Source organism: Gymnogyps californianus, chromosome 18 (assembly GCF_018139145.2).
Source record: "Gymnogyps californianus isolate 813 chromosome 18, ASM1813914v2, whole genome shotgun sequence".
In the NCBI taxonomy this organism is placed as follows: domain Eukaryota; kingdom Metazoa; phylum Chordata; class Aves; order Accipitriformes; family Cathartidae; genus Gymnogyps; species Gymnogyps californianus.
Genome location: NC_059488.1, coordinates 677,093 through 701,909, shown reverse-complemented (window position 1 = coordinate 701,909; position 24,817 = coordinate 677,093). Strand labels below are relative to the sequence as shown.

The 24,817-nt window shown below is 45.9% G+C and overlaps 1 protein-coding gene across 1 annotated transcript in view; it reads left to right on the top strand.

Annotated features, from left to right (window-relative positions):
• EXD3 (exonuclease 3'-5' domain containing 3) overlaps window positions 1-24,817 on the top strand; it is a 298,010-nt gene that overhangs the window by 141,749 nt on the left and 131,444 nt on the right. The window contains 8 exon segments of the mRNA XM_050907868.1: window positions 3,359-3,497; window positions 3,860-4,073; window positions 4,803-4,912; window positions 6,048-6,258; window positions 7,383-7,549; window positions 10,400-10,570; window positions 17,334-17,387; window positions 19,116-19,247. Coding sequence (XP_050763825.1) covers window positions 3,359-3,497; window positions 3,860-4,073; window positions 4,803-4,912; window positions 6,048-6,258; window positions 7,383-7,549; window positions 10,400-10,570; window positions 17,334-17,387; window positions 19,116-19,247 — 1,198 coding nt within the window.

Genomic DNA, 24,817 nt, shown 5'->3' with positions numbered 1-24,817 from the left:
CCACATTCCTTGGGTTCAGAGCAATTACGCAGTCACCTTGCTGGCCTGCTACAATCAAGCAGCATTTTCTCTGCTCATTCATGTGCAGGAATTCATCTAATTGGATTCTGTGCACAGAAGAGGACTTATCCCTGAATGCTCAATGCAAATGCAGGAGAGCTCTGGGCTGTGTGGTTGGAGTGCAGAGCAGCTCAAAGCCTTGCTGTCATTCGAGGAGCAATCACGTGTTTCCAGGTAGAGTCAAGGCTTTTGTCAAAAACAGAAGAGAGGAAGCAGTGATAATTTTGGGGTTCCTTAGGACTCTTCCATTGTTGTACACATCAGTCACCTTATTCCAGGGTGCTGTGCTTGACTGGACTTGGCACCACTTGCCTGATATCTCTCTCTTACCCTCACTGGTGAAATGTGTTGGGGTTGTTTTTTAGCATGGAGATTGGTGTTTCTAGTTCAGAAGCCAGGTGAGATTAGACGGACGTTTGTGGGAAAATCTTGACCACTCCCAAGAGGTAACTGTTTACAACTTTGTGCAAGCTGATAGCCTGTATCTTTAGCATCCTGCCAACATAGCCCTTGAAGCCTGTAATACGAGGGAGTAGCTTCCTATATGGAGCTGAACTTCTCAGTGTATATGATGGAAATCTGACTCTGATTTGAAATGGACTGTGTGTCCAGGAGGAGTTGATGATGACATCGCACATTGCCTGTTTGGGGAGGAATAAAGCCAGCAGAAAGTCAATGATCACGGCTCCCTGGGCAGCAAGTTGGACGCTTTCAGCGCCGTGCTCTTGGTGTGAGCAGCAGAGGCAGGGCCCCTGTGCAGGAGCTGTGCAGAGCCTGCACACCCATGCTCGTCTGCTACCTCGCGTGGTCTGGGGCTTTCTCCTGTTACTGCAGAACACGCAGTTGTATGCAGATGATTTGGATGCTTCCTTTTACCTTATGTTCTTAGTGCAGGACTTTCCTACTGGTGTCATATGTCAGAATTATGAACTCCAGCTAACAGGATCTGTCACTGGCTGCCTGGTTAATGCCGACACCTCACTAGGGGATAAGGAGACCATTTTAAGAAGACCAAGCCTGAGACTGAGTGAGGTTACCTGCTCTAACAGGTTTATTGTCTTCAACGTTACAGCAAATTTCCATCTCCTGGAAGAGATGTTTATGCAAAAAGTGCAGCTTTCATAACTAAAAATCGTATTTTTGGAGCATAGACTGGACTAACTTGAATTACATAGAAGGTGAATGAGAACACAGTGTATTATTATTTCTTAATGCTGATGATTTTGGGAGGGTCTCACAGATGGCCTTGAACAGTTCGTGTGCAGAGCTTCATGGATCTGATCTTCCTCCTAGTGCAGATCCGCACTGGTTCATGTTCAAGCCCCATGTAACCTCAGGAAATATGACACGGATGTAATCACCCTCAAAACACTGTCTGCAAAGGCCCACTTCTCGAGATGGTACATGGCTTTCTTGGAGCACAGGGAAGTCTTGTCTGTCTAGGACATGCTTCTGCTTAGCTCTGATGCACTGCTGGAGCTGCCCTCCTCCTCCCTCCTGCACCAGCCGCCAGTTGGGAGCCAGAAGGTTTTTGCATGAGATGTAATCCCTCAAAACACAAAGGGGTGGTTAACAGGAGTGTGACTTAGCCACAGACTCTGTGCATCGAGAAAGATAAAAAACATCACTCCATCCCTCTGCTCTGGGAATCCTGTGTCATGTACGAGTGGAGTGAAGGCATGCCGATTAGGATGTGCTCTGTCGTTCACGAGGAGTTGTAACAGATGAGTAAAACCCTTTGTGCTCCAGTTTACTCATCCAGTCGTGATACCTGCTGCAGTAGCTGCTATAAAATCAGCGGAGCCATGGAACCTAATAAAACAGTCTGTCTGCCTTATTTAATGAGCTAACAAAGCAGCAGGTTCCCAGAGAGGGTGTTCGCACTGTAGAGAACAAGGTGGTACCAGCGTATAAATTACATCATCTCTGCCACTGGTCACACCACATGCGGCTCCTGAACTCTGCAGGGAGAATATTCCTGGAGACCTGAGACTGCACACCTTCATTAAATATTTTACACAAATATTGACTTCTCCATGCGCACAAACCCACGGAAAAGAGTGTTTGTACAGTGAAAGCTGCTATGCTACAAAATTAGTCACACAGTCCCCTAAACATAAGGTTAGTAAACAGTTTCTCAAATAATAAACCATTTCAAGTCTCTATGGGAAAGAGACTATCCAGAAATTTGTGATATGTCCAAAATAGCTGGATATTTTTTATTAGTTTCTTTCCTCTGATTGCATCATCTGGCTGAGACACCACAGCAATATGCTGACCTTCCAGTTACAAGGCCATTTCAAGAGAGTCTGCTGCATTTTGAAAAGAAAATGTGCTGTGTAAGATCCTGTTGTAGGAAATCAGCTAGCTCATTTCTGCAGGCTTCTTCCAACATTCCCAGGGTATTAATACACAAATACTGAATTTCTCTGTGTGGTGCCATCTGAAACCCAAATGGAGGGAGTAGCACAAGCAAGGCACTCGGTCATGGGTTCAGCTGGCTGTCTTCGCCTAAATATAGAAGGTTTCAAAACTTTCTGAACTTTTCTCATTTCATCCCTGTGCAACATAGGACAAATGTTCTTGTGCAACATATGTGGACATTTTACAGGGAAGGGGATGGAGGAGAAGAAGCTGGATAGCATCAGGGAGGTCCGTGGAGCGTTCCCAAGCCATTGCACTATAAAATGATGAGGCAGACTCACCCGTTCCCAGCTGGTAGCAATCTTAGTGTGGAGCAGCCTGAGAGTCTCTTTGTGAGCCAGTTTATGCTGTGGGGAAGTGTGAAGCTCCTGTTTGGACACAGTGCTGGTCAGAGCTGACTTCTCTGTTATGTATTACACCGTGGGAGCTAGCAGACTTCCATGTTAACCTCAAGGGCAAAAAGCAGTAAATCTAAAATGTGTTATCTCTGAATGTGGAAACAGCTGCCCAACTTTGTCATCCAAGTTGCATCAGTTCTGGGAAAGAGAGCTGAGCATGGAGGACAGGGCTTGGGACTCTGACTCCAGCAAGTGTTCTGGTTTGGGTGTTCTCTGCAGTGGGTGCAGCGCATGTGCGTGGTGAGGTCTCGGATACAGTGCCATTTCTGTGACAGGAATAAAAAGAGATGAGTCAAGATGAAAGAGGCTGAGATTACAGGGACAGTGAGGAAAGAGAGGGTAAGAGAAAGAGTTGAGTGGCATGTGGAAATAGAGGGCCACGGTGAAATAAGGGGCTTAAGACTTCTTGATGTTCCTCCAATCCAGGATTTCCTCTCATTGCATGGCTTAAAGCTGTTACATCTGATTCTGTGCAGGGTAGAAGAAGCCGCAAAAGCAGATAATTATGAAGAGAGGAAGAAGAAGGGCTATTACCAGCTTCCTATTCCACGGGCAAATATTCACTTCCTGCAGACATGGGAAGAGACACTGCAGTGCTGGGAAAAGGTGCTGCGGGTGAGTGTTACGCTGGTATTTACTTTGCAGGGTCAAGGAGCAGAAACTCCGTAGCAGGCTGGTACGCAGGGTTGTATGTGGGCCACTGCCATCAAATGTCTCCCTCCCCAAGTCAAGAAGAGCTGATTCCTTTAGGCTTGTCTGATTTTGGGAATGCATTGGGAGTTGCTGTGCCAGGGAAGGACCCCACAGCGGTAACTCAGGTGTGCTGTGAAAGTTACTTGTCTCTGTAGCAGTTTGCACACTAGGCAAAGAGATGCGGTTGTTGGAAAGGGAATGTTTGTGTTCTAGACAGGGACTGTCCAGGCTACTTTCAAGCGTAGACAGTCTCTAAGTGAAGAAAGCTTTTGTCTGTGTTGCAGCCTGGGCAGGTTGTTGGCATTGACATGGAGTGGAGGCCTTCGTTCGGCATGGTCGGGAAGCCCCGTGTCTCCCTCCTTCAAATCGCTCTGAAGGATGAGGTGTTCCTGCTTGACTTGCCACGGCTCCTCGAGCAAGCTGAGACAGAGGGTGAGAAGGAGAAGCTTCCCCATTTCATCCAGATGCTCTATTCAGATGCAGCCATCACTAAACTAGGTAACATGCGTCTCTTCTCCCCTCCTCGGGTCTTTACACAGCTTATTTTGTGTAATTCCTACATCTTCTTGGGGTTGTCGTTCTCTAAATCCACTTATCACAGAACCAGCTTTTGTAGCCCTGGGTATTCAAATACTGCCATGCCAGGAAGCAGGGTGACCAGTGTAACTGGGAATGATAGAAATGTCTCCCCGTTTCAGGTCAGACCCAAGATTTCTGATTTAGCCTCCCCCCTCGGACTTGGGATTGTCTTAGTTCCATACTAAACCCTGACTTGCACCCAGCCTTCAGTGGTCTAGGGAAGTCTGCCATCCCGAGCTTTCTGGATTTGCTGGCCCTATCCTAAAGCCGCTGTGTTGGGACACCAGAGCTCTCTGGCTTACCATACCTGGTTTTAGATTCTGTTTGGAGGCTTTTGGCAGGAGTTGTTAAACCCGGAGTTCAAGGGCAAATTCCTAATTGCCTTTCACTGACCTAGCAGATTTTAAGTAAGTTGATCTTAAACTCAGCATTTTTCATCCACCACTTCTCTCCCAATCTTGATCTGCAAGAGTATCTCTTAGGAACAGGAGAGATGGGACTCTGCCTTGTTCCCTATCTGAACAGTCTTTCCACCAACGTTTATACATGTATTGTCAGCATTTTGACTCTGAACTAGAAAAAGCTGCTGTGCATTAGCCGTGATTTGAGTTTTCCTATGTGTGTGATTTGGGCTTTTTTTTTCTCGAGGTTATGGGATGTCTGGAGACCTTAGCAGCCTTGCAGCCACATGCTCTGCTTTGAAAGACACGGAGAAGCAAGCGCAAGGTGTGGTGGACCTACTCACAGTAGACAAACAAGTAAGGATGAACACATGAAGATGTGGAAAATTGTGTCTCCTGCGTGTGCTCGTAGATAACTGTCATGAATTCACAGCATTGTCTTTTTGTATCCTGTATTGGCAGGGAGATGGCTAAACGAGTAAATAGACCTTTTCTGCTTGTGGTTTTGAGGGTAATGTGATTCTGTAAAGAAAGACAGAAGAATTTAGTTTTCATCAACGAAAAAGTTAGAGCTTGATATACTAATAACTTTTTTCATAGCCTTTATAAAAGCTATGAAAAAGCAATTGAAATGGAGACATAGCTCCATTCAGCCAGGACAAAGTTTCTGAGCACAAGTCATACTTGAACTCAGTAAGAGTAAATTCTTGTAGAAATTCTGATATTCCAAGATCATGCAGTATTGAAGCAGATAGTATGGAGTTAATGATTTGTAGAGAACTCGTAATGTTCGTAGGAGGGCTGCTGGTGGATTCAGCACAGGAATTTCTGTTCAGCTGAAGTAGAGCTGTCTCTGGGTTTGCACACAGTAGTTTCTAGCAATCTGCAGAAATGTTAAAGACAACTGTTTTAATGGGTAAAATTTACAGAGTGTGTTTAAGGCTGTGGGTTGGGGTGAACCCAGATCTTTGGTACTGATAGCTTAACCTGGGAAGTGCTGCAGGGTCTGAAGTACCTGCCAACAGCTACTGCCTCAGTTTAGAAGTGGCAACTGCAGAAAGGCCGTTGCCCACTGTTTTACAGGAATACCTTTTCTCACTGGAACTAGGAGGAGAAAGGTGCTGAACTACCACTGCTAATCTTTTATTGAGTTGGTGCCCAACAGCCTCCAGCATGGCTGAGCACCCTGCAAACCTCTGAGAAGTCACAGTCACAGCCCCACTGCTCTGATGCAATGCTGTACGACAGTGCACTTTTTTTCTTTCACTGGCTAGGAAACAGATTTCTTTCCAGCAAGTGTGTTTGTTAAACAAATAACCAGACGCCGTATATATCTAATGCCATCCCAGCCCTTCTCTGAGACTACGGGATTCAATATGCCAGGCAAGAGATAAAAATGATAGGGTTGCTGCATGGCCCCACCCACTGGAATAGGAGTTGTTGTAGAAGTTGTTTTATAACCATGTGGTTTTTATCTTTTTCTTTCCATCAGCTGCAGAAGAGCTCCATTGACTGGAAGAAGGGCAGCCGGGAGGTCGATGTACTGTCCCCGGGGCAGAGCTACGAGGATAGAGGGTTCAGGCAGCCAGAGAAAGGACTCAGCCTCTTGGTGCAACATGTGCTGGGGAAACCTCTAGATAAAACAGAGCAGCTGTCGAACTGGGAGAAACGGCCTCTCCGGGAGGAACAGATCCTCTATGCAGGTCTGGTCACTGCCTCTGTGGCAGGGTGCTACAGGTTGTCCATTACAAGGCTGTGTTTGTCTGTTCTGTGTCACCAGGAAAATCATTAAGTAGCAAAAGAAGAAGATGGCTTTGCAGATTAGTTCCTGTTCAGAGAAGCCAGCACATGTTATGTTTGTCCTTTTGTGGACATGACTTTAATGGTTGAAGTTTAAACTGTCCAGTGATTCATTATTTCCCTTACGAAAGAATTCCTGTGCTTTGCAGATTTTGTCTGATGAAACATCACCTCCGTGGAAACTCCTCTCAGTAACTGAAAGGAAGAAAGTCCACTTCCTTCTGCCTCATTTCACAGCCTTTCTGGGAAACAAGTGCTGTGTTCATTTGTCACAGTGAAGTGCTTGTTAGAGCAGGGTTAAAAATGGGTGGACATGGTGTCAGAAACTGCAGCACAGAGTTGATACTGTGGAGGGACCAGTGGAGTTTTTTGCTGATTACCCCAGAGTCAGAAGTCTGGGTCTAAATCTTTTCCTGGGGCATCAAAGGACAGTCTACTGAAGCGAACCAGCCCTTTGTTAAATTCAACTATCCTTGAAGCTGACACAGTTCCCACAAAAGTTAATCACTAGGACTTGTAAAACTGGCTTGAAGACTTTAGACAGTTCCCGTTGCAAGGAACAGAAGCCGCATGGCAGTGCGTGTGGGCAGGTGATTGCAAACAACTCGGTTATTACTTTGTAAGATATTGCATCTAATGGGGAAGTTACCTTCCCATAGCTGAGGTGCGGTAATAAACCGTGGGCAAGCCGCTGCTCAGTAACAATGGAGAGTAAAATGGGTTGGCTGAGCTATCTTACATGGTGGTTTGAACAGGCGCACTACGATTTGCATTACGTTAGTGCCAGAGACAGCAGAGGGCCTGGCGCTTTTTGAGCTCCTCTGCCTCGACTCTTTGTGATCGTGTGTTAGGTTATGATGCTCACTGAATCAGTAAGAGTTCAGGGTATGACATTAGTAAGTTGGAGCTTCACAGGTTGTTTGCTTTCAGTGGCATTTACAAAGGTGAGGGCTCTTCCTTGCATCAGGAAAGCCTCTGTTTTACTTTTGAATGAAACCAGCTGAGGCTCGTATTCCCTTATTTTCAGCTTCAGATGCGTACTGTTTGCTGGAGATCTACGAGAAACTCTGTAAGGATCCAGCAAGCTTTGGTCTGAGTTCAGACCTGACTGAGAGTCTGGTGGGAAAACTGAGCATAAAACCCAGGGCAAAGAAGCAGGTGAATAAACAAGAAGCACCATCACCTTCTGGACAGGTTTGTAAACGTCTTCAAAGAGCTGCATGTTGCTCAAGACCCCTGCAAATCATATGTTGCCTTGCCTCTCAGTCATATTATTAGCTATGCACGGCATGCCTGTTTGTAGTCTGTTCTCAGGACTGTTGCAGCAAACATATTCCTCGTTCATCCCCTTTACTGGTAAGATGTGCTTTCTCCTTTGTGTGCCTTGGTTCAGCTTCCTCTGCAATTTTAGGTTCGTTTGTCTTCGCAGAATGTTAGTGCAGACCTGTGTGGCAGAATCCAGCTAACCTTGCTGGTAGAAATGCTCCTTCCACATTTCCTCAGTGATGTGGGTGTGAATTCTGTGGCCTATGTGTTGCATCAATGAGGTTTCAAAACTCTGACTTCCTTACTTTTGCTTTTAAATGAACTTCTGCACTTTGGTTGCACATTGGGAATGCCTCCTTTATTGTGCCTGGAGTAGAAGTCTGCAAATTTAAAAACAAACAATCCATCAAAAAAGTCTTTCTGATGATGGCTTGTGTCTGTCTCCCTGCCCACCACCACATACTCCATGACTGGCCTCCCCCTGCAATGTATGTTGTGGCAGAGCCTTAAAACTCCACGGGCCATAGCTTGGAGCTGTGTGACTCTGCTTAAATATCTTGGAATGTGACTGGTCCCTCTCTCTCAGTAATAAAGTTTGACTTTTAAAATGCAACCATCTGGTTGTTTATCATAGAATCACAGAATGGTTTGGGTTGGAAGGGACCTTAAAGACCATCTCGTTCCAACCCCCTGCCATGGACAGGGACACCTTCCACTAGACCAGGCTGCTCAAAGCCCCATCCAGCCTTTCATCACCCCCCTCCATCCCTTCAACACTTCCAGGGATGGAGCATCCACAGCCTCTCTGGGCAACCTGTGCCAGTGCCTCACCACCCTCACAGTGAAGAATTTCTTCCTTTACATCTAATCTAAATCTACTCTCTTACAGTTTAAAGCCATTACCCCTTGTCCTATCACTCTACTCCCTGATAAAGAGTGCCTCCCCATCTTTCCTGTAGGCCCCCTTTAAGTACTGGAAGGCTGCTGTAAGGTCTCCCTGGAGCCTTCTCTTCTCCAGGCTGAACAACCCCAACTCTCTCAGCCTGTCTTCATAGGAGAGGTGCTCCAGCCCTCTGATCAATGCACCTATGAAAACATTAGCAGAAAAACAGTTTGGTTTATTAACTGAGAAGACTCACTATGGCTGAGTATCCTTCTGAGTAGTCCCAAATGTGTATTTAGCTCCTGAAGTCAATACTACCTTCCATGCTTGGACTGAGATGCTATTGATTATAGCCACCTTGTCAGGATCCTCCTTATCAAGTGTGTGTAAATGTACAGTATCCCATTAGTCTTAGTCAGGCAGTAAAACACAAAGCTGCTCGGTAGTTTCCTGAGCACACTGTATTCATGGGAATATTGTATGTTACAACAGAGCTGACTGGCTGCTGCAGAGATGGGAAAAGTAAGTACTTCAGGCTTGAATTACCTTGTGAACTCACAGGTCATCTTTGTGTTCTGTACAGTCAGATTCATTAACCGAGAGGTAGCTGGTAAAACCTGGACTGGGACTCAAAAAAGCAGACGTCTCCTGACTCTGCATCGGGCATGACTCCAAGCTCTCTTTCCCAGTGTTTCCTGGTCCACTATCTGAAGTGGGGCTAATGACATTATTCTCCTTTATAAGCTTTTTGCTCTCTGCTGGCATGAAACGTGAGAAAAATGCTGCATATGACATTGCTGGCCATTGAATAAACACTAGCTAAGAGCCAGCTGCTGCTCCTTTACATCTGTTTGAACAGAAGCAGCAGGACAGGGTTAGTGTCTTCCAGCTACCTCGGCATCGAAGGGTCAGCTTGATCCGTTATCACAGCGCTCCGATGTCTCAGGCCACAGCTGCGTCCACCGAGGTCCTTGCAGGAGCCGGTGACAGTCCAGTCTACCCAGTGCCGCAGAGCTTTGAGTGCATGTACCAGCTTCTGGGAGGTGCGGTATCACACAGATTGAGCTCTCAGATCTGCGCTAGTTCAGATGGCCAGCCCAGGTGTATCTGCACGGTGTGCCACAGCATTTCCAGGCCTGAGGCAGCCCCCGCAGAGCTGATCGGCAATGCTGCAGTAACTCTCTGGTTCCAAAGCCGGTGTAGCCCTGCATAGGTGGTGGCTGTGTCCTTCGGTTATCCCAGCTGATTCAGGTTCCTGGAGGCAAAAGCTGAACATTGGAGGTTCCCTAATAACTTCCCTTCTCCATGAATTTAGCTATTGTGCTTCTGGGAGCCTCCCAACGACAAAGTCTCCAACTGCAGGAACTCCCCCAGCAGCAGACATTTGAAATAAAATAAACAGAATTCAGGCACTGCCTATTTTTAAACTTCCGAAGATAACAAAGCTGACGTGGTTGCTTTGTCTACCTGTTTCGCCCTCTGTCTGTCAGATCCCCTTCCCAAATCATAACTTTGGCACATGTATGTTAATTGCAGTCTAATTTGATAGGGGAATAGCAGTCTTGAAGATAGGTTTCTGTGACTTCATGAAAATGAATGAATGTGTAGAGCATAGAAGGCCAGGTTGGCATTTCTCCACGGAAAGGCTGCAGATCCCCGGTTTGGGTGGCCAGCTGGCCAGTCAGTGAATGGCTAATTCAGAATTAGCCCCATCATGTGCTGCCTCCTGCCCAAGTGGTAGGCGGGCGATGTAGAAAGGACATGAAGGAAGAACTAGAGGTGTTGCAGAGCATGGGGTAAATTGTAATACAGGTGGAAGGGGATGGCTGGATTTGCTATAGCGGGTGAATGCAGCCTTCTGTTCTGCTGCTTATGGATCTCTTGCCTTTCTGTAGCAATGCAAAGGATCCAAAAAGGAGACCTCATGTCCCCCTGCTCCCATCTCCCCAAAGGAGTTCAGTGTGGTCTGCGATAACATGCTGCAAGGCCTCGGGCGCTATCTTCGCTGCCTTGGTGTCGATGTCCGGATGCTGGAGAATGAGGATGACCACAGGAAAGCTGCTGAGGTTAGTCACCTGTGTGTGCGTGTGTGTGTGTTTATAGCTCCCATCTGCGCTCCTTGGGGAAGGCCTGCTGCTTACTGTATACGTGCACTGGTTAGTCACTCGCGCCGAACAGGCAGCGGGTTGGCAGGAGCTGCCCAGCACGTGCTTCCTCCTGTGCCCGTGCTGAGACCCAGTTCTCTGGTTCCGTCTGAGAAGCTGTGCCGTGTGGCAGCTGGTATTAGCTAGTCCCTACAGTAGTGTGTGGGCTTGGTTCTCCATTTCCAGGAGAGAGGAGGTGAGCAGAGAGTGCTGTGATCTCAAATCTTATTTGTGTCTGTATGTCTGTGTCATTGACAGCTGGGGTGTTTCAAGTCATTAGAAGAATACAAGGAGAGCGTAAAGATGTGACCTGCAGTCTCAAGTGTCTTTGATGGGGAAGCAGTGGTGTTTGCAACAAGACAAAAATCAAAGAAAGGAACCCAAAATTCACTTAGGTTTCTCATGGACTCCAGTTTGGGCTTACAGGGAGGGTATCTGCCTGCCTTGTGCCTGGGTCAATTGAGCAGAACTATAATCAAAAGATGGCTGTTCAATATGAAAGGGAAAATTTCCATAATAAATTGCCATATAACGTCCTAGCTGGCTACCACCTTGTAAGATGACTCAAAGGTGATCAACTACAACTTGCAGTGAACTATTTGGGAAAGGAAGAGTCTCTAACATAGATGGGGACAATGAACATTGATCTGAACTCCCATAACAACTTTGACCTTCTGCCTCTCGGAGGAGAGACACATGCTTCTTCATTTCAGACATATTTCTACTATGCCAGAAATGGAGATATCCAGCCCACACAGTGTGTTGCTATCAAATGTGCACTGATCACCACCCGGCCTGGTGCACAGGATGTTTCCTCTTCAGACGTCTGCTTGGCCTGAATCCTGGGCAGGCTCTAACTTCTGCAGAAATAATTAATATCTCGTCTCTGCCAAACTTGCACAAGTCATTTAAACAAACTAGTTCTCGCTGCCTCCCCCCAGAGCCCCGTCTCCGCTTCTCATCCTGATACCTTATCGTGCTATGGACAGGATGTTTTACATTGCTTTCTCTATGGTGACCGAACAAACATCCTTTCACTATCAAAAGCCCTTGGAGTGTTACTGTATTGCAGAGCCTTTGATCTGCGCTTGGATAATCAAAGATAAAAATAGACTCCTCCCACCCTGCTTTATATCTGGCTAGTCCTGATTTAATAAAAGTTGAATGTTGACCACCCTACACCCGAAAACTTGTAAATGTTATTGCAAAGGCCAGGAGAAAGATTTGGATCCTGGTCACTGAATGCAAGATAGGCAGTTTGGGTGTTGTCCCAACACAGTCTCAAACTAGTGTCGCCAGGAACACCTAAGTGTGTACAGAGTTAGTGTTTGTTCTTAATTAAAGTCATTTCAGTAAAATGATTTATCAGTCATATTACACATCTCCTTGTGCCAAGAACTTCTGAATTGCCTGGCATTTGCTCCTTATTGTTCTCATTCCTGTTGCTTGTTAAAGTGACTTCAAGTATTGGTAGGCAGATGGGTCTTGTCCTTCACCCTCTATTATTTGAGATCAAACTTAAAAGCCTGAGAGCTTTGTAGGTCGTGCTTGGGCAGCTATGGATCTTTTTTATTTTTTCTTTTCGACTAATGCATGTGGCAGTGATTGGTTTGAGAAACCTCATTCCCAGGCTGAACGTGAAGTCTGTGTCCTGTGTACTGCTTTGTGTTGTGCTGCTGTTATTGGCTAAATGTTTTATCTTGAACAACAGTTGTCATGGCGAGTTTATCATGCCAGATCTGCAATCTCAGATCTGCCAGCCTGTGAGAGCAGGACCTCTGACACCACGAGCCAGTGTATCCCCCCGTTTGTCCATATTTAGCAGCTATGAGATGACACCAGTTTGCATTCTGTGTATTTAATGGTGCCGTTTAATTAGGACTTGACTGGAGAAGTGACTGATTAAAAGTTACCTGTCGTAAGTGCAGACACAGAAAATCTTTAAAAATGGAAAAATAGCAGAAATTCATACTGAAAATTTCTCTGGTTAAATCTGTCCTCATGTTGAAGGCAAAGAGCTCACAGTCCATCCTTACAAAGACATTTTAGCCTCTGTTCATGAGCACCAGCCTCTCTGGGAAGAGCAGCTTTGTGTCCAAGCACGGGTGCCGTGTCATTTTCCAACTCTTCTCATTCGGTGGGGTGGCAGTAACATTTTTACCGTGTTACGTTTATATCCTAGCTGCTGTAGCGCGGCGCACGCAAGTGTTTGGCAAAGCAGGTATGCAGCTGGGGGATGAAATTTGTACCAGATGTGCTGGATGAGCTCCTTTACCTGACTTTAGCAGCCTGTGCCTTGAGAGCTGGGGGGATTCACCACGTGCTTTCCCTGAAACATGTCCTTGCCTGGCAGCGCTGCTCCAGTCCTGCCCCTTGGGTAGGAGGCCCTTCTGGAGGGCTTTGGGTAGTGGCCCAGGCTGGCCCAAGCCTGGCTCCCTGCTGTGAGGCAAAATAGGGAGGCCTCTCTTGAGAAGGGCTGTATGCATCCAGCCATTCCTCACCAGGGGCTTCTGACTCCGTCCCAAGGTAAAGAATGACTCCATCTGGTAAAGAATGCGGAGATTCGATTTCTCTTATGCAGCATCCTTCTGTGTGTGCAGGTGCCATTATTGGGGTAAGCCACCCTTTGCATTTGCACTTATTCCTGTAAGCAACATGTTATTTCCAATTTCCAGTTTCTTTACTTGAATCACGTCCTATGCCTGTTGTGTTTCTAGCTAGGTCTTCCAGCTTGTCTTCTGCAAACTTCTCTTTGCAGAGAATCCTAAACCTATCTTTTGGGCCTTTTAGAAGGATAATTGGAAGGAGGTGGGAAAGTTTCAGTGGGTGTTCCTCTTTTGTTTGCAATTTTGCAGAATCAGGTAGAGCAATGGGATACTTCTCATACTAACCTTAAAGGATCACCCACTAGCCTGAAGTGACTACTGTAGATCTCGCAACATTGTACTTCAGGAGTGGAGCAGAAGCTTATAAGAAAATTTTGGTAGTCTCTTAGGTCCCTAATTTCTAAGAAGAGACTTGGTGGAATCTCAAAGCCCCTTCAGTTGAGTTGTGGGTTGGTTTGTTTTATTTTTTTAATGGACTGTGCTCTTGGTCTTCAAAATCATCCTCATCTCTAAGAATAATTGGCACGCTAAGGCAAACCTGGTATCTTTTGAAGTGCGATAATAACCAGAAGGCTGGTAGAACTGGCTTCCTGCAGCTCCCATGGTGTAGAAGGTTCCCTTGCAAGGTTACAGCTACTCCCCCAAAACTCCAGGTGAACCAGTGAGTCGGAGAGGAGGGCCAGGCTTGGATGGATCTCAGGAGCCAGTTAGAGCAATGTGCACCTGGATCTAAATTGGCCTGGACTGATTTGGAGCCATGGCACACAAAGGGGACTTCTAATACTGCAGTGAGCAGAGCTTCATGTAATGGGGGAATCTAATCTCTGATCTCGTCTCAGCTTTGAGTGTCTTTTTCCATATTTTTGATGTAAACGACATTCTTCAGGTTTGCTAGTCTTTGTACCTCCCCACCAGTCTGCAGAGTAAATTTGCAGAGGACAGATGAAGAACTGTTCTGCCTTTAAGATCAAGACTTCGTTTTTGATGTTTGGTCAGCAGGAGGAGAATGTCTTTCATTGGAGACCTTGATACAAATGGGTCTACAGTAAGAAACAAAATTGGGTCGATGGTTTTGGTGTGGTACTTAAGGCCACATTACGAAATCATGCAATAACTCTGTACAATTTATGGTTTTCAGGAACGCTGAAGAGAAGTCTAGGGTTGGAATACCAGCAGTACAGCAAGTGCACTGCAGGACTGGACTGAGTGTGTTCTTAGCTATTAAGCTCTTGGGCTACTGTCTATTTTAAAAGAGCCTGAGATAACAGGTAGGGGGGCTTCAGGGTTGGACTGAGGTTTGTGACCCACTTCTCTAGTAGATCCTTGTCTGTGTGCTTTTCCAGCACCCATCCTGCAGCAGATGCTCTCTGTCCGCTCTCTTTTTGTCTGAACTGGGACCTTGCTGGCCTAGGCTCAGGATCACTGCTTCACCTCTGCCGCTGCAAGGGGGGTCACAGCTTTTCCTGGACTGCTACCTTGCAAAGGGAGCACTGCAGTTCGCCTCTTCAAGGACATGTGGCATTGCCCAACACGTGTCATGCACAGGCTTAGCAAATTTTAAATTACAAATCTACAGCCTTGTGCGGCTGTTTCTTGAAACCTTCTTTGGTCTTAATTCAGGATCCTTTAGGTTGTCACGAATCATTCTGCCGCTGGTGCTGGCTTCAGAACATAGAGTCTCTCGCTGCCCTCTCTCATCAATCATTGCCCTTCCAGGTCTCTCTTGTAGTAATTCATTTGAGTTCGTTCATCTCTGCAAGATGAAAGTTGGCTGAACAGACAGGCACGTTAAGGGCTAAATAATAATACCAAGTTATTAGGGAGTGCTTTCTATCCAGAAGGTCTAAGCCTTTTCCAGAGGAAGTTGATATTATCTTTTTAATAGATTGTGAAACTGAGGCCAGTGCCCTCTCTGCAGCACTTGGGATGGAGCACAAGTCCCTGACACCCACCCCAAAACACTACTCTGGTCATTCTTTTGCTTTTGTTTGCATCTCCGAGGACACATCTCCTGGATGGTCGCAGCACTGCCTTCCGTAGTTTCTTTCAGAGGAAAAGAAGGAATTGTGCCCTTTTCTCCAACACATATCCTCTGTGGTTTCAGTCAGATGTGTGCTATCACATGGCTTTTCTGGCTCTGCATGCTTCTCCCAGTCGTTGTTCCAGAGGCGGAAAAACATGCTGGAAGAGTTATTGCTTTTCTCCTTTTTATTTGATGTTTTTTGCCTGTCTCTGCAGAGCCATTTAGATAAGGGGATTTATCAAGCTTGAACTAATTAACCCTGGATGCAGGAAGTCAGAATGGAGTGTTCCAGCTGTGAAATCCTCAGACTTACCCTGAAGCACACATGGGTCTGAAGGAATTTCACATCTCTTTTCCCTTGTCAGCGAATCACTGTGGTGAACTTTTGCTGTTGCCTTACTGGACTTCTCTCGCTAACGTGCTATGAGGGTGGTTTGTTGGCAGCGCTGTTCAGAAACCCAAACTGCATGTAGGAGGATTGCATGCAGGACAGGGTGTCTCTGCTGCCACTTCAAGGTTCCTGTTCTTGGAGATTTTTTCCTTTATTGAGAGAGAGGGTTGATTTTAAAAGAAATCCGGTAATTTTGCCTGTAGGAAGACACTTTAGAAGTTGTTGCCAATCGCTTTCTCAGTGCAGAACTGGCAGCCAAAGAGTGACTTCACAAAAAAGGGAGGGAAGCGGCTACCTGAAAGGTCAAGATAGGAAAAAAACAGTTGCTTAGTTGACTGCACGGGGAGTTTGTGCCTTCAGAGCCTTCTCCCCCTTGTTTCATGTTGCCATAGGTCCAGTGGGTCTGAGAGAACAGCTATCCAAGGCAGAGTTTAGAAATTTTGGTTTGGTTTTTTCGGTGTTCCCTGGCTGTGCTTGGTGGTGTCAGACTGTCTGGGAAGTGCAGCAGGACTCTGATCCCAAATGTGTCCTTCTGCCAGGCTTAAAGACTGATCCAGAGAGAGCTTCTGAAACTCTGATCCAGAAGAGAGACATCCGTGACACACATCTGGAAACAGTGAAAAATATGAGGGCTTCCAACAGAATCCAAGCCAGAGAAGAGAAATAACCTCATGCCTACCTCGAAGTGCCAATCTCTTGTCAGCACTAGCAGAGCTGAAGTGCTGGTTCACATGGGAATCCTTCTATCGCTACGGCCATGAAACTGTTTCCCTGCTACAGGAGGGGGTGAAGGGCTGGGAAGGAGGGATGTCATTTAATCATAGGAAGATCAGTCACACTTTCATCCTTGTGAAGAATTGCAGTTCCAGATTTAGTATCTCCTTTTGGCACCAAACCATTTGAAAGTGTCTCTTTCTCTATTGCGAAGGTCAGAAGTGCGTGTAATGAGTCCCCTGATAATTCAGCGCAGACCTTTCCCTTGAAGGACAAGACCTCTGATAAAAGTGCAGGATTGCAAGTCAGGAGGTGATAAACTCTAATGGAGATGTTCTTTGCAGCCTGGAAAGGGTGTATAATTTCTGTATGTCTGTTCTTGGGCTGCTGGGAGAATAACACCATCTTACCTTTAAGGAGTGGAGTGAGCATCGTGCTGTTAATGTCTATGAATTTTGCAGACACATTTAATGGTACATTTTTTTGCTGGAATTACCTGCTTAGGTTGTTTTTTCCTTTCTCCCCCGTGCATTGGTGTGCGAGCAGAACTACTTGCTTCTTTGTGAACCAGACTGGGGAAATAGAAATAGTCTGGGTTAAGGGAAAAAAAAAAAAAGATAGAAAGGTTTTTGATCGGGTTATTTCAAGGTGGATCGGTTCCCTGGGCCATCTGCACTGCAGATGCACAAGTAGCTTGTTCCAGCACATGTGAGGCAAGGCGGGTATTGGCAGGGAGGGGACATGTAGTGAGCGAGCGATACCTTGAGCTGCTATTGCTGTCAAGAGCGTATTGTTGAACCAGACCCAGACGCTCTTGGCCTAGTGCATGTCGACATGGAGAGAAAGACTCGGTATCGCCGGTTCATGTTCTCTCTGCTTTGACTGAAAGGAAAGCTTGAGTCCAGTGTAACTTCAGCCCATATGCATTATGATTTTTACTGTTTTTTCCAGATTGCCCAACAGGAAGGAAGAGTCATTTTAACCTCTGGACTCCCATATCAGACTGTAAGTGTTCAGAGCTTCTGGCATTTTTCTGGCTTTGTATCATTGAGTGGTCTGGGATGTGCAGTGTAGAGAAGAGGAAAAGTCAGATGTGAATGCAACAGCTGGCTTGGCTTTTTCATGTTTTCTGCACTAAGAACTACACTAAGGGTCTTGAGAGGTTTGCTGTTCTGAACGACCAAAGCTCAGGGTGAATTTTTTTTTATACTCAGTACTGCATCAGTGGGGAGAGCGGTTGCTCTCCATTGGGGGTGGGGGGTGGAAATCAAGCCAAGCAATCCAAACCAAAGTGTTTCTGTTTGGCCTCACTGGCAGGTGAAAGGCAGCTCAATTCCCATGCTTTTTATCGCAAAGATTCTTGTTTGCTGACTGGCTCCACACTGACATAGTTTTAACACTTAAAGACGTTTCTTCAGACTTGGAAGGGAGAGAATGGAAGCCACCAAGCATGGGTCCGGGTGGAAGCTGTAGAGGTTTTGTGTTCCTACAGATACACAAAAAAACCAAAGCAAAACCCAACCTTACCCTCAGCACCTGATGTTCAGAGCCCTTCATGAGACACACTTCTGAATGGAGTGTTGGTGGGAATATACTGAGCCTGTCAAGTCCGTGGTTGCAGTGTTGTGATGCCTGCTGCAGGTCCTTTGCACTTTGTTACTGCCCAAAAATTCGTTTGGAAGAGTGAAACTATTCTGGTTTACACACGAGCCAGAGTGCAGGACTTCTTTGTTACAAACTATCAGTATAAAAGCTCCCAACCACTCAAGTAGCTGGTTGGAGTGTTTGCAGAATGTACGTTGCTAATTTCCTACATAATAGCTGAGCATTGAAGAAAACTCCCCCCATGATGAGACACTGTGAGGCAAGTGCAGCCGTGCCACGCTGCAGGTTCCTTATCCAGACTGTGGCTCCTTGAGCCTACAGCTGATGTAATAGGTAATTCAGCATCCAGCATAATCTTATTTGGCAAGGCTTTAACTTGAAAGTACTGTGTAGGAATTGCAAAAGGAAAATAACTGCTTCCCAGTGTACGATACTGTCCTGGGAAATGTCTGATTCCCTTTGTTCCTTTGCCTTTGTATGCCCTACGCAAGGACAGGATGGCTCTGCTAGGCTCCTTTACTTGCATGTAGCTGATCCCACCTCGCTGTGAGTACTCATCATGTTCATAAAGATGTGTCTGGAACTTCCCAGTGCTTGTTCCCAGATACAAACTTCTCCCACAAAGCATCAAGGGACTGTCTGCATCAACCACTTCAAATTCATTGGCCATCAGTGAACTCCAGGTGAAACGGTGTATAAACTGGAAGGGTTGAAGTGGTAAAACTGTCATTGGACATCATCTCCATCATTGTGCTTTTGCATACTGTGTGTGATCTGGCCAGGTTTCATCTGAAAGCTGTGATTAAATTCAGTGTCCTCTTGCTACTCCTGTCAGTACCACACCACCAAATTGTAAGCTGAAGGGGACTTGGGCAATCGTGTTTCAGATGGATATAAAATGCTGCAGTGCTGCAGTGCTTCAGTGGTGTCAGAGCTATTGCAGCAGTGGCTAAGTGTTAAATTACCAATTGTGCTTGTTAGATCAAAATTTAGACTGTAAACACATACTAGCTCCAAACATTATTTGTAATTAAAACCAAATCAAATGTATTAGGGAAAAAACCATGGATCATGATGCATGGAGTGCCTCATTTATTGTCTTTTTGGTTTACGACTTGTCTTTTGAAGCTGCAGTCCCAGGTAGCAGAAGGAAGGTGTTTCTCTGTGAACTGCTCAGAAAAGGCAAAAGAACAGGCCCTGCAGGTTCTGAAGCACTTCAACATTCAAGTATCCCTGGCGGATATCTTCAGCCGCTGCCAGGTAGGACGAGGCTTGTTTGAGTTAAAGTTCATGCTCGCTCGCCGTTTCGTTCCCAAGATTTCTGCTTGAACTTTGGCAACATCTTGCAAAGCTGTGAGGAGTTCTGAGTGTGCTAACATCCGTCAGAAGTGTTGATGACTAAGTCAGAAGAGCAGAGGCACTGCATCTGCAGCTTTGCTAGAAACTCTGCTGTTTTTCTGATTTTTGGTACTTGGCATGTGTTTTGGCATTGACTATCACGGTTATAGTGTCTTTGTTGCTGTGTTCTCTGTCTAGGACACATGCTGTTTTAATTATAAACGATGTTTAATTATGGCTCTGTGATTCTGATAACACTTAATTACTTTAATAGGAGGATTTTTTTTTAGGACTGTATTTTTTTTTTCCAGAAGCTATTAGGTTAATTCATGTCCATGCTAGTTGATGACTCCAGATTGTGCTTGGCACTGGATATCTGTGGATTGTTGTTAAGAAGAAATTTTAATTGTGTTAGCTCAAATCTCCATCTCTTCCAATTTCACTCTTGTATTTGTTACAGTAACACGCTGAAACCTATCCTTTCAAAAACTGTAATATAAACCAACTTGCAACTTCAACATCTCTCATCTTATCAGTGGTTAAAGAGAGGAAAAGAAGAAACTGCAAATCTGGCTAGAAAAGGAGCTTTCTCTTAGGAATAAACAAGCCAGCTGAACATTTCAGTGAAGTCTGGCTCAGTGCCTTGTGGTTGAGCTCGCGGGGTCTCCTGGCCTGGTGCAACTGCACAAGTGGTGTAGGAACAGCAATGACTTCTGAGCAAACACACCAGAGAGCATTTTCTAGACCTCTGCTTATGTCTGATGTCGGTTGTTGAAACTGTTGGTAACTTATAGAGAAAATGAGAGTCGTCCAGCTGTGCAGGTTGTCTGTAAGAGGAGAATGACGTAACACCATGCAGATTGGATTGACATAATAGGGGTTGATCTTACTTCAGATTAAATGTATATATTCGGATATAAGATACTGTGTTCAGTCTTGCGGTTTTATTGTTCCAAGAACAGATTGCAGTTGTTACATAGTGGCACGCTGGTTTCTTTGCTGTTTTAAAAAAATCTTTAAAAAACCTTGTGGATTCTCCGATTCCCTGAGATCCCATAAAATAGCAGTGTTCTTCCTGATGGTTGTTGAAATACCACAGGAATAAGCACACACAAAAAAACATGCTGCAGAAAACTCTGTGATATCTGTAATAAATGCAGAAGACTCTGCAGCATACGATATAAAACTGACCCCTTGCCCATGATCTGGAGTCTGGAACTGTTTAACTATATGGCTTTTTAGTACGTGCTGTCTTAGTTTACAATATAAATAGGGGTAATCAATCTGGCTAGGAATATATACTAAGTGTTCTCTTACTTCCAGGAGAAATGCCTTCCCTGTAAATTGTGGTGGTAGAACAGCTGCATGTTTTATACCGCTAGGCATGGGAAGATGCTATTATTTGTCAAACTGCTCTGTGTTCTGAATCATATATTTACCTACATTTAAGGCTTTGGCATTTTGGAGCTGATTTTGTTCAGCTGTCCTCTCCAGACTGTACAAGTTTCGCTAATACATTGCTGTTGCTCTCGAGGAGAATCCAAGCCCTTACAGCTGTGCCTGTCCGGCAGACGCCCAGCCAGTCGCCCAGGAGCGCTCGGCGCTGCAGCTCTCCGTGGGTCTGTGCGCGAGGGGCCGAGCGGCGGGCAGCAGGTTGAGAAGGATCATACTGCATAACTGCAGAGTATTGACTGCCCACATAAAAAATGGCAAATCTCTGGTTTAAGAGGATGCTCTGGGGCCACTGTGGCCAACAGAGACCACAGCACTTCATTTTTAAGTTCTTTCTAAAACATCCTAATTCTCCGCAAACGTAATTGGGCTTAGCGAGGATGGAGGCTAGATCCTTAAACTGCTGAGCTGTGCTTTCCATGCTGCCTGTTCTGGTCTTTAACGAGGTTACAGACCTCAGGGCTTGCAAACTGCTTTGAGGTCTGCCACCTCCTTGCAGAAATGTGTATTGCTAATGGGGGACCGAGGGTTTCGGCTGTCCCTGTAGCAGGGGAGCGCTGATGGCGTGCAAGCCGGGGCCTCCAGAAACACCCAAGTGCTGCTGCGTACGTGCTCGGCAGAAGGAGGAGGCCGGGTAGTACTGATTCATAACCCGGGCCACGCTCCTTCCTTGCCTTCGTGGAGCTCGGCCGGACGGTGTCTGAACTGCGGGCCTGGCAGCAAAGGACAGCCCTGTTGTGCTTGCCAGAGCGCTGGAGATGGGTTATCGGCTGCGATCATCCATTGTAGATAAGCGTTTTCTGTGTGTCACAGGAAGCAATGTGGCATCCTGCCTGACTCTCTCTGTCTCGTGGAGCAAAGGCTTGTTTTGTCTCTTGGGCTTCTGTTCTGTAAATGACTTGAGTGAATATGTCAGCAAATATTGTTGCTGTAACAATTAATGCGTGTATTGCAGAGCACATGGTAAAAATAGGTCCCAGTTCAATGTTGTACCCATGATTGCTGTAAAATATGTTTCCTCTGTCAGCTCCCTCAGCAGGGATGGACGATCTCTCTTTTGCAGATATAAAGAATGGGCTTGCTTTGTAACCCTGCCAAAATACTGCCTTTTTCTGTTAAAACAATGGCAAATACCGGTTACCTCTGTCTGACTTAGAGCAGCAAGTGCACGGGGAATTTCACCCATGGGCTTCTCGGCCTTTCTGCTTTCAGTTGTGCTGGGCTTCAGCTTGGCTGCTCTGGTTAAAGGCTCCAGAAAGGGAGGCTGCTGCTGGCTGCATCAGTTATGGCCTGCCAAGTGTCATCTTCTCATCGCACGTGTCTCTCAAGTGCTGCATCTTAAGGACTCTGTGATGGTCATGGAGAAGCCACCTGTGCCCAGTAGCTTTAGTCAGGCCTGGTGTTGCCTTCGGTGAGGAACATTTTAGGGGGGCTGAGTGAAAATAAGATGAATTCTGTCTTTTGGTGACATGCAAAAAACCCCCGAGAAGTCCTATGTTTCAGAGCCTTAAAATATTTGAAATAAACCCATTCTCTCTATTTGAAATGCAAATGTCTTTTGTCTGTCACCTCTGCACACATTTGAATATCTTGTATACAGCTTTTCTTCTTTTCAGATATCCAAAAGTAGCTCCTTCAGAAAGGGGTGATGTGAAATGCATGCTGGAGGGTGTTCTTACATGATAAATTCAGCACCTTGGTCCCTTACACTGGTCAGGAAGATCTTTGTGGAGTTGTCAGGGGCTGTTATAAGCAGCCTTAGGGTCAGCTAGCAAACTGGCTTGAGTGGAAGATCAGTGATCCTCTCCTCTTGACAACTTGGAGGAAGTTCTAACACAGAACTTGCATTTAAGAAAGAAAAAAACCAAAACCTGCTAAAGCAGGTGACCTACTGGATGGCTACAGTTACGGATACAAACATCTGACAGCTAAGTCATTTTATAGGGGGGTTGAAATTTGGCTCCTCTCACAGGTCGGTCCATTCAAGGAGGAGGTTATCTCCCACCCCTCCTGGTGCCGCAGCTGCCCTCGCTCAGACGTGGTGTCCGTGCATGGGGCATGCCTGCCTGCTTTGACATTCGGGTATGGCCTGGTAGGTCAGCAGGAGGACATGAACTCCGTTCCACTCTCGTAAAGAAAGGCTTGAGAACAGACATGTTTTGGCAGATATTACCTGGGTGACTGGCTTGGCTTTTTCCATCTTGTTTTTCTGTGCCGTCTGGTTGAAGATCCCTCTGCAGCAGGTGCAGGCTGCATCTGCTGACCTGGCAGTGTGCGCAACGCCTCTTCATCTACTGCTCTCTTTCTCGGTGAGCCCAAGGTACCCAGGACATTTTCCTTCCTTTGGCTAAGGTATGATGTCTGGCCTAGCTGACTTCTTGTCAGTGAAAAAACACTTGTGTCAAAGAAGATAAATTCAGGCAAGGGGCTAGCAGCCCTTGATTGTGAGTAATGCCGCTCTGTGCGGCAGACAGGGTGAAATTACGGTTTGAATGGTGATAAACTGAGGAGATAAACAGTGCAAGTTGTTAGCTTTAAATCTTTATATCACAAGTGTTTGTCACGACGGTTTGAAGGGAAAACAGTGTGTTCAGTGTTGTACGGGATCGCCAATAAATTACTCGTGTTATAGAAGAACCTCGTTGTTAAAGGTTTATAACTGCTGTAAAATCCTTGCTGGTTTGAAGCTCTGCAGACAGATTTGGAGCCAGGAGGGCCTGTCCGTCTGCAGAAAAGCTGAGTTGTGCTTTACTTGAAAGTGTAACTGCTGCTCAGCTCAATTTTGAGTCTGAAGCTTTGCTCTTGTACAAGGGAGGGAGTGGGCTGGGGGACCAGGGTCCTGCGGTGTGGCTGTGCCATCTCCTTCCCTCCCTTGGGCCTCTCTTTCCTTTCCCACCCTCGGTTTGACTTGACCCTTTAGCCTTTAAGCTGTCCGGGGCAGGGACCCTGTTTGAACAATACCTAATGCAACGGGAGGCTGATCCCAGGTGAGGTTTCAAGACTTTCCTGCAAGGAAAAACGATTGCAATTATATCCCCTGCAAAAATAAATGTGCAGGGGAAAAAATTCTCAGGCTCCAGCTGCAGTTTCTGCAACTGAACAGCCCTGCATTTATTATAGGATTATCTGCAAATTCAAATAGGTTGTCTCTTTCACTTCACTGAATGCTCTGATCCTAAATAAGCAAATTACATCACCTATTCTGATGTCCTGTTTAACTTATGACCTCAGACTGAGCGCTGCAGGATGCGAGAGATAGCTGCTTTATTTCATTGTCTGGAGATCTGATATCTTTTTTTTTCCCCCCTTCCCTGCTCTTTCAGTTTCAAAGCCGCTCACCCCAGCCTTTTAGAAAGGTGTTAGCATGGGATTAGGAGTAGGCAGGGAGGAAGGGGGAGGAAGAGAGGAAACCACCATTTTTTTTTAAATTAGGTGCAGAAGTGTTCTAAAAGTTGCAGCAAATGTTTCTGGTTTTTTGTGGTTAAGGTAACGAATTTCATTGCTGCAAAGCTCATCATGTGCAAGCTGATTTACGCAGAGGGAGCCCAGTATGGAGCAATCCATTTAGCAGGGACAAAGAAAAAGGCCTTATGATTAGATGAAAAACCCTGTGCTTGGGGCACTTTGCGAGAACCTTTGAAGCCAGCCTGGGAACTCTGGCAATATTAGTCGATAATTAGTAATATAGATCCCTCAAGCTGTCGTTTAGATAGAAAATGTGCATGTCTCTCATGAGCCTCTGTCACACCAATCTGATCAGCAGGCTTTTTTGTTCCTTTTATGTGGGTTGCTCTGTCGGTCCAGATGATGATGAGAACTGCCAGACATCATCTTTCTCACTAACTTGTGAGCCGAGCAGCTATCTCCCTGCTCTAGCGTGTCATGGAAGTGGGACCAGGGCAATTTTGTTTTGTGGTCACCTTTCTTGGCCTGAGCAACAGTCATTTTATTCTTTTAAATGTACCGGTTGTCCTTCCCCGTGCGCAGTGAAAAGCCAGTAGAATTTAAAGGCTACGTATTGCGTAAAATGTTTCTGCCCC